Source organism: Kryptolebias marmoratus, linkage group LG9 (genome assembly GCF_001649575.2).
Source record: "Kryptolebias marmoratus isolate JLee-2015 linkage group LG9, ASM164957v2, whole genome shotgun sequence".
In the NCBI taxonomy this organism is placed as follows: Eukaryota; Metazoa; Chordata; class Actinopteri; order Cyprinodontiformes; family Rivulidae; genus Kryptolebias; species Kryptolebias marmoratus.
The window spans coordinates 7,438,584-7,448,354 of NC_051438.1; the positions used below are offsets into that span (position 1 = coordinate 7,438,584).

General features: G+C 43.7%; 1 protein-coding gene across 2 annotated transcripts in view; it reads left to right on the forward strand.

Moving 5' to 3' along the window:
- aff2 (AF4/FMR2 family, member 2) overlaps positions 1-7,525 on the forward strand; it is a 225,188-nt gene extending 217,663 nt beyond the window's left edge. For both annotated transcript variants that reach the window (XM_017423101.3, XM_037977386.1), the window contains exons 23-26: positions 1,321-1,414; positions 4,110-4,162; positions 5,727-5,965; positions 7,199-7,525. In XM_017423101.3, the coding sequence (XP_017278590.1) occupies positions 1,321-1,414; positions 4,110-4,162; positions 5,727-5,965; positions 7,199-7,320 (508 nt within the window). In that variant the 3' untranslated portion in view covers positions 7,321-7,525. The remainder of the gene's footprint in view (positions 1-1,320; positions 1,415-4,109; positions 4,163-5,726; positions 5,966-7,198) is intronic.
- The last annotated feature ends 2,246 nt before the right edge of the window (positions 7,526-9,771 follow it).

Here is a 9,771-nt window from a genome sequence, read left to right on the forward strand (position 1 = left end):
AGAGTGCGGGTTTTTGATGTTTGTCTCTTTCTTACTGTTTATTCATTGTCACATGCTGTTTTTATTTTGTTTTTTAATTATGTAAAGCACCTTGAAATGCCTTGCTGCTGAAATGTGCTATACAAATAAAATTTGATTGATTGATTGATTGATAAACACACACACCAGAACCGGTTTCTGATTGAATGAAGCGGGCTAACACTAAGCTGCTGGAACGGCCTTCCCAAAGCCCCGACATCAACCCGATTGAAAGTTTGTGGACCGTGTTTAAAAAAACTGGGATAGTTTTGTGTTTATTGGTTCTAAACATCACCGAAGTTATCTGTTGTTCATTTCACCCCAGAAAAACAACAGTTCAAATCTAATTTTTTTTAAAAAGTGCTAAATTTGTTCCTTTCTGTCCTTTTTTCTTTTTGGACTGTTCTTTGCGACAATGAGTAGCTTTAATATTTTTAATAATTCTATATTTTTTTTTATTTTTAGTTTATTTTTAGTATGACTTGTTTTAGATAAGTTGTACTCTGTATCTTTATGTAACTTTAAATTGGGTGTGTGTTTTCATGGCTTCTGTTCGGCTGAGGTTTTTAAACTCTAGTTTAGTTTATGTTATATCGTAGTTTGGTTCTCCTCAACTTATCTTTGGTTTATCTTTGGTTTATCTTTGGTACGACTTAGTCTTATTTAGTGTCTCATGTTTTAGATATGTTTAGCTCTATATCTTCGATATCGTTGTGTGTTTTATGACTCTGTATTTTTATGTTCGCGTGTTGTACAGCACTTTGTACTGCCCTGTAGCTGAAAAGTGCCATATAAATAGATTTGACTTTAATAACAGAAGCAATAACAGTGGCGTTAACCCGCTGCTGCAGTCAGAAATGAACCGCACAGCCTCGCAAGTTTCAGGTTTTCAGGACTAAATCATCTGTTTATATGTAGAAACAAATCACTCAATCAGGAGTCAGCTGTTCAAACAGCCTGAATAAGAAGATTTATTCCCGTTGCGTTATTAATTTGTACTTTAAAACTTGTGTTTTTATAACAATAGGCATGTTCTGACTTATCGAATTCACGACTCAGTACAGTATGAGCAAAACTGCGTCGACTTCTCCCCCCTCTTTTTCTTCTGATAGTGCTGCACGTTTCCCACATTCTTCTCCTGGCTGAAAAGCTTCCAAACCCTTGAGGACTTGGCGGGGGCCCCGTTTGAAGTCGGGCTGCATCCTTGCCCGGATAACATGAAACTAAATATTAAGGACGGTGCTTTAAAGGAAAAATTTGTCCAGAGGATTCATCTGCCTTCTAATGCTTGTGTTTCCATAGCAACCGCTGTCTGTCTCTGCTGTATCTGAGGATGTTTCATCTGAAGAAAGACCACGCTGTCAAGTACTCCCGGTCGCTCATGGAGTACTTCAAGGTAACAGCCGAGTGCACACAATTGGACACAGGCTTTATCCCCACCTCCTCCCCGCTCTCATTCTCTGCCTCTGTGACAAACAGGCGATCCCCCGAATTCATTTCATATTCGTTTTTCATGGTGCCTGTGCATTAATTTTGCATGAAGTTATTAAATTCCCTTCTTTTTTTTTCTTCTTTTCTTTAATATTAATGTGCTAATTAGCTCCATCAATCATCGCAGTGGATTGTTGGGGTTTAATGTGCTTGTTTTGATTAATTGTGTTTAGTTTAATTAATTACCAAGGATGTCATTATCACAGTTCTGCATTCGCGTTGATGGGATTGGATTTCTGGGTAGGAGCTGACAGGGGGTTCAGCTGCACATATGTGCGCAGGCTGTTTACATACAGCTATGTGTTGACAGAGAGCCGGAGCTGTTCGTTTGCACTAAAACCACTTTAACGATCTGCGCCACAGCACACGTGGAAACCTTTGCCGTGGTTCGGATGGAAAAAAAATGTTCTCCAGTTCTCTCATGGGTTTTCAGCGGCATCTTGTCTGTCATGGTTTTAAAAGGTGGATGGATTCGGTGGAAGTCAGGTCTGGACTTTTAGCAGAGGTGTGAGCTCGAGTCAGACTTTAACACCAATGACTCGCCCTCACTTCAACTTGAGCTCCCTATCTTACGTCGTACAAAACGTATGTTATGTTGAATAAGACGTTATCTGCGTTTATTTCCAGCTACTTTGCACTACAGACCTGATTATACCGCAGCACGAGTCGTGGCGTGACTGGATTAAGGGAGCTGAGCTGCAGTTTCTCCTCTAAACTGAAATGATTTCTTATTACTCTACAATTAAGTTACAAATTTGGTCAAATATCCGCACTTAAAATTCAGGACTTTGGAATTGACTTGGGTAGAAAGACTTGAGATTTACTTGTGACTCGCAAAACAACGACTTGGTCCCACTTCTGACATTTATTATTAAAAAATACAGTTGTGAGCCTCTGGTCTGTGATGGATACGACACTTTAAGGCTGAGAGGTATGGACAAAAACTAACATCTCTATACTTTTTTAGCTGAATGGCGATAAACTATATATATCTCAATATTCTGCCCTGCATATATTTTTTTTTCTTATTTCCAACCAACTGATTTAATATTGCACTCTGGGAGCGAAACACTGCATTCTCGGCTCTCGGTCACGTAGCTGAGACCTTTTTTTTTTTTCAGTGTGTCCAGAACTCCTGTTAAACCCGAACCTCCTCCCACAGTGCCCAAACGGGTTTCTTCCCTCCAGCTTCTCCGCTCTTCCACCCCTTGGACAGATTTTTGCTTCCCTTACCCGCCGTTCGGGCATTTTCAAATTTGTCACAAAGAGACAACAGAATTCAGTTCAGCCTTTAATTGTGTCTGTAGTCACAACGTGAGTCAGCCTTTCATCGCATAATTCAGATTTTAATCGTGAGACGTGTCAGCCTGTAAATACATTACAATTTGGCCTTTAATCCCAATACAGTTGAGCCCCTGATCTTGATAAGATTTAGCCTTTATGCCCGATACAATTCTGCCTTTAATCACAATACAGTTCAGACACTGACTACGATACAAGTGACATAATATTGTTTTAATCCATGATAAATGTCAGCCTGTAAATACAATCCGATTCAGCTTTTAATCCCAGCATAAGTCGGCCTTTAATCCCGAAACGACTGAGCCTTGAATCAGCACACAGTGTGAGTGGGTGTGAGTTTGAACACACTGAGATTCAATGCATTGTAGAATGACAAAACAAATGAATGATTCTGTGTTACCTAATGACACCTAATTGTTTTTTTTTTGTTTGTTTTTTTATTGAATCGAAAATGATTGTTCACAAAGTGGTCTTGTTCTGAAATTACAATCCAGCTTCGTAACACCTGGCTCCCAGGTAACAGACGAAGGCACAAAAATGAGCCCTGGTGCAGAAATAATAAAACTGCCAGCAGCGGAAGTGTTTGACACTCTTTCAGGGACTCAGCAGCAAGCAGGAAAACAGAAAAAGGTATTTTTCTACATTTCGAACAACAACAAAAAAAAACGTGGTAATATTTCACACAGCGTCCATCCCAACTGTTTACGAATGAAAAACGGCCCGTGCTGCTGTGAACACACACCAGTCTCACTGGGAGCGCCGCGGTTTGACGGAAGAATTAAAAAAACACGGGGTCCCTAAAAGGGCTTTGTGTCCAATCAGAATAGTGCCCATTAGCTCACACTGCGGTCAACCACATGACCTACTTTAGGGGTTTTCAGGAATATCATTTGAACTGTTAGGATTCTCTCAGCTTTCTGAAGCTCTTTGGAAATTTTGAAATTGCATTTGTTTTTATTTTTCACCAAGTTACCCTGTTCAGTAAATCCGTCTCCTTTAACAAGCTTTGTAGACAGCTTTGATGATTTTTTTTGTATTAAAATTACATTATTTAGTCATTTTTGTGCACTTTTTCCTACTTTTTTATCATTATGTGCCTGATATGTCACTAAATATGCACCTATTCAGTACTTTATTTTATTAAAGTTGGAAAAATAATGTAAAGAAATGATCCAGTACGCTCTGTTTAATATTTCATCGAGCTCTCATTAATAACACTTGCTGTTATTTACCTGTTTACTGTCATGCTGCTCCTGTCTAGGATGTGACTTTACTGTTTCTGTGTTTTTGTGATGCAGAATTCAGCCAAGAGTTCCCACCAAGCCCCCTCTCCCTGGAGGACCAATGGAAAGTGAGTACCCCGCACACACAACAGGCCGTCCCCTCCTGCGTTCACCTAGATAATTGAGAATTTATAATTCGCCGGAGCGGCGCTGCAGCTCGCCGAGCCGCCCCTGACAGCCACTTGCTCAAACAAACCCCTCAGGAAGCAAATAAAGGGATTGATTTGTTGTAGATGTGAGAAGGAGAGGACTGGCGGGGCTGCCGAGGAGGAGTGATGGAGGGAGGGATGATGGATGGAGGAGGAGAGGCGTGGAGGAGCTGTGGATGTGAAACTAATGAGTTTGGACAGCTCTGATGCTGTGCAGCAGCAAGACTGGAGATCTGTGTGTGTGTGTGTGTGTGTGTGTGTGTGTGTGTGTGTGTGTGTGTGTGTGTGTGTGAGGCTCTGGATAAGACACAAGTTGTGGGTCAAAAGGGTCAAGGCCACATCACAGACATTACATCACTGCCAGAGACCCACAGCCGGCTGACGGAGGCAGGGAGAGCACTTTGTACCCTTTTATCCCTGAAACTGTTTCCTGTGACATCATATTATGGGATTCCTTCGTAACCGGTGTGCAAAATTATTTTAAAAAATAAATAAATCACTGTGCAAATGTTTTGATCAACAAACCAACAAACAAAGCAACATTAACAAGCAACAACTTGTAGCCTGAGTTTATTCACTACTAGTGGTGTTTAAAGACATAGTTCCGATCTTTTGCAGTGGGGTCTTGTAGAAAGGTTCTAAACAATATCTGTAGACGGCTCTTTGAATGACAGCAGCTACTGTCGAGATGAGTGGTTAGGAGGACCCAAAATACAGACTGAGATGCTGGAGAATCCTGAATAGAGACTAAAACATTAATAATAAGGACACAAGAGGGGAAAAAACCATCCATCCATCTGTTTTCTTTACCCACTTCTCCATTCTGGTGTCCATCTCCAGCTTTACTGTGTGAGAGACGGGGGACACCCTGGACAGGTCTCCAGTCCATCACAGGGACACATAGAGACAGACATCTATTCACACTCTTACCGAGGGACAATTTAGAGTTAACCTAACATTCATGTTTTTGGACTGTGGGAGGAAACCAGAGTACACAGAGAAAACCCACAAGAGCCCAGGGAGGGAACATGTAAGCTCCACCCAGAAAGACTCCGGGCCTGGAAGTGATCCTGCAACCTTCTTGCTGTGAGGCGACAGCTCTAACCACTGTCCCACTGTTCCACCCAGCACAGAACGAACTAAAATAAAGTTTAACGAGGACCAGTGATCCAGGAGGCAAACAGTAGGACCAGGGTGAACTGTGGTTCACTGCAAAGAGGAGCAGCTGAGAGGTGCTGAGAAAACACGAGGAGGACCCAGAGCTGGAATATAAAGTCATGTAAATATTTAAAGTGAGAATATCTGGGGTCACAAGCCTCTGCTGCTTTTATTTTGCGGGTCAGAAACTGAACATTTTGGGAAGCGCTGTTTTAAATGAAGTTTTATCCTATGTCGAGAAATGATGGAGTTATAGCCGATTTGGTCAAACCTTGCTGTGTGTGCAACCTCATGCCGTGCTGACTGCCGGTCTGTCTCTTCCCAGGGTCAATGGGACTCCGTCACCCCTGGCCCTCAGCCCGTCTCCAGCCGGCAGCGGAGGAGCAGCAGCAGGAGGAGGAGGAGGAGGAGGAGGAGGAGGAGGAGCATCGGGGTCGTCAGGTAGCGTGGCCATTCCCCAGCGGATTCACCACATGGCCGCCAGTCATGTTAACATCACCAACAACATCCTGCGGAGCTACGAGCACTGGGAGACGGCTGACAGGCTGGCTGCTGACAGCAGAGGTAACGTCACACACACACACACACACACCTGCTGTCAGATCAACACACACACACTGGATATAGAAAGGTCAGAGCACTATTTATGATCACATCCCTCTAACATCTGGAAACATTTACATGAGATCAGTGTTTTTGGTTGTTATTGTGGCGCAGCAGAGCTAACTCTTCCTCTGTTGGAGGGGGGGGGGGTCTGAACCCCCACCTAATAGCACGACTTTACAGGAGCCAGTGTGGAAGCTTTTACGACCCTGTTTTTCTCCAGGTCGTTCTGACACAGAGAGGTCAGCTGCAGGCCTGAAACTAAAAGAAAAACAAGAATATTAATAAAAGTCTAGCATTCGTTAAAGAAATGCATTCTAAATGAACGGTGTCAGAACAATTTATTAAATTATGTTCGTATAAACCTCTATAAGAAGAACAGAGATGTTTTAATGGAGTTATCTTTGGAAGCGACCCTACTGATGAGCTGATAAGGGCTTGTCTTGCTAAAGCCACTTTCAAACCAGACGTCGCCTTTTAAAACGGCTCTAAGCTCAAAGAATTTCACACCAGTTCAGTTTTATGTCAGCCTGTCCTTCACCATCAGTGTCACCTGAGTGTTAGGGGGCCGCGACGATAAATAAAGTCCGGGAATGAAGAGACAAAGAAAAGTTGCTCAAAACATTTATTGGTTTTATTGACGATTTTAAATTGAAAACTGAGTTAAAACCTGAAAAAAATCTAATTAGTAATGGGTGGTTTAGTTATTAACCCCAACTAAAAATGAAGCAAGCTCAAAACTGACCCATGAAGGAAATACAAAAACAGGAGAAAACCAGCGCCAAGCTAACCCCGTCTACAACACCTTCACTCGTGACCCCTGGCTGCAGCGGAAGTGCTACAGCTACCTGCTGCCGTTGCTGCTGTTCGCAAATAACCATAGAAATCTTTGGAGTTCCCCCATCTAAGGCGAAACCTGACACAGGTTTTAAAGGTCAATAAAAGTTGTTTTGTTCAGTTTGGTTTCGGTACTCTTCGGTCCAGTCAAAGTTAAGAGCCATCTACAACAGGTAAGATATTAATTGTTGGTGATCCTTCCACTGAGCCCCGCTTCAAAATGGCCAAAGTATCACTTTAAATTTCGAAACTTATGCGCAGCACTACTACAAAGCTTCATGTTTGAAAAGAATATATTAAAAATTGGACAAAATTACATAATTAAAATGACTGCTTCATCTCTGTCCCCCCCTGCAGACTTCTTCCAGGACCTGGACTCGGTGACGGGCCCGCTGAGTCAGCAGAGCAGCATGTCCGAGCTGGTTCGCTACATCAGGCAGGGACTGCACTGGCTCCGCCTGGACGCTCAGCTCATGTGAAGACTGCAGCGGGAGTCCCAGTGAGATCTACAGCGACGGGTGCGTGGGACCTAGAGGTGGGATAATGACCCAGGACGACGCTTCACCTCCCCCCGCCGGGACCCCTCGCCGAAACAACCGAGGAGACCTGCAACGGGGCCTCCCCCCCCCCCGTGTGGAGCGGAGGAGAGCGGGGAGAGGGAAAAAGAAGGGGCTCCACTAAGATGGGATCATCTTCTGAGAGATAAGTGAGAGGCTGATGTGATTAAGGAGCTAAAAGAGGCTCAGCAGAGGCTCATCAACACCAGCAGAGGAGCAGAGACGGGGCGGCCATCGGGACGAGAGCTAAAGCCTCGGGCTCTTATTGATCCGGCTGGAAAAGTAGCGACCCGATCCATCAGATAAGGACCACATGGGTGAAGGAAAGAGGCTGAGCTCTGACCCCCCCCCCCCCCCCCCCAGGAAGCATCAAAGCAGGAAGACAGTCCTCTGCTTGTGTTGTAGTCCTCCCTCAGTCCTGAGAGCCACAACCTGTCTCACACACACACACACACACACACACACACACCTCTGCCTGAGTTATGACTGCACTCCTAGATCAGTCAGGTCTGACTCATCCTAAATGTCCTCACCGCTTGATGACATTTTTTTTTTTTTGAGTTTTATTATCGAAAAACTAAGGAACATAAGGTTTTAGTAGGACTTGAGCTCCAAGCCAAAACATTACGAAGTCAGTTTATGCTACTTATGGGCAACTGAGATGGTACTAATTGGGTGCAGTTTTTTTTTATTCCCAGAGGAGGAAGACAGAAGGGCAAAGAATGAGGAGTAAATACACTGTGGTAAGGAGGGGGAAATAAATGACACTGTTTCCTGGTGCTGAGTTTAATCAGACGAATAATGCTGGAATTTCAGTCAGGAGTTCTGACAATTCTACATGAAACCCATGTAAATTTGCTCCTTAATATGGTGCACATTATTGTTCTTGGAAAATAAATAAAGCTCTTTTTTTTTAGTTTTACATAGAAAATATGTATTAGGAATCAATTTTAAGAAATTTCTGGAGAAATGGTGGCGAATAAACTGCCAAAATGAACCTAAATCAAAAGAAATGCCGATGCTGCTGCCAGTGGCTTGTCGGGGTTGCCGCGGTAACCTATGCCTCTCACTCCCTGTCAGCAAACCTAAAAGGCCAGGCAGACAGGAGCGCAGAGTAGAAAGTAAGCCTCAAATAGTCACAGTTGCACAGACCCACTGCGTGTTTTTGTTATTGGGAACTGGTTGGCAAAAAAAAAAACAACGTAACGAAAGAATGGGTTAAGCTGGAGGCAGACAAAATACTGAGAGGAAATAAAAACGTAGTAATTCAGACAGTGTAATTGCAAAAAAAAACAAACGATGAATTTATTTGAGGTGAAAGTTGATGGATTTACATCTAATCCCAAATAAGTGCAGCCGGTCAGCGGGTGGCCAAGTGTTTCCTGCCGGGGGACGTTTGCAGCTACTCAAGACTTTATGTCAGGGGTGTCAAAACTCCAGGCCTCGAGGGCCGCTTGTTTTGGAAGTTTTAGGTTTTTCTGCTCCAACACACCTGATTCAAAATGGTTTAATCACCTCCTCACCAAATCATCAAGTTATCCAGGTGCATGGCAACAAGTCATCCATTTAAAGCAGGTGTTTTAAAGCAAGAACACGTCTAAAACATGCCTGAGAGCGGCCCCCGAGGAGCGGTGTTTGACACGTGTGCTTTATACACAAGACACTCTGAAACTGTGTTATTCTACTCGGGGGGCTATATGTTGAGGGGTAAGGTCTCGTCCGTTTGCTTGGTGAAAACTCCAATGATTCCATCCCAGGTTGTCAAGCACGTCTCGAGTGGGCCTGGTTCAAAAATAATGGATGTGTCATCGGTGCCCACCGCAGCTGGAAAGCTGGGGCGTAGAGTTATTTGTGGGCAGGAGGCACGCTCACTGATGATGCTGCTTCTGGTGGCTTTCACTCGACACGCTCCGGTACAGGCGAGGCCAGGCCAGGTGGGAGGCAGGCACAAGCTCCGTTGTCACATGTTTGGTAATAGGCACCGTCGATACTGTGTAGGGCTTACTCATCAAACAAACACTTAAAGTGAGTGAAGTCGTTAAAAACGAGCAAACGGACGTACAGCTGTTGTACAGCTGTCTGACCTACAGAGGAGTGAGAACTCTGAAAAATTGACCCTTTAAGGATGACACTACAAAAGAACTAGAGTTTAACTATTTATTCTAATAATTCAGAGAATTAGTTCAAGAACAAGCACTGGGACTTCAATCTGCAACATATCATGGATGGAACAGAGGAAGCCTAGAACTAAGGATGCGTGGACTCTAGGCTCCGCCCTTTCCAGAGGGACGAGCACCGCATCACGTGATGACAGTAATTTTACTATGTATAGCCAAAAAAACTGGCCTTAACTGATTCAAACAAGTGATTCTG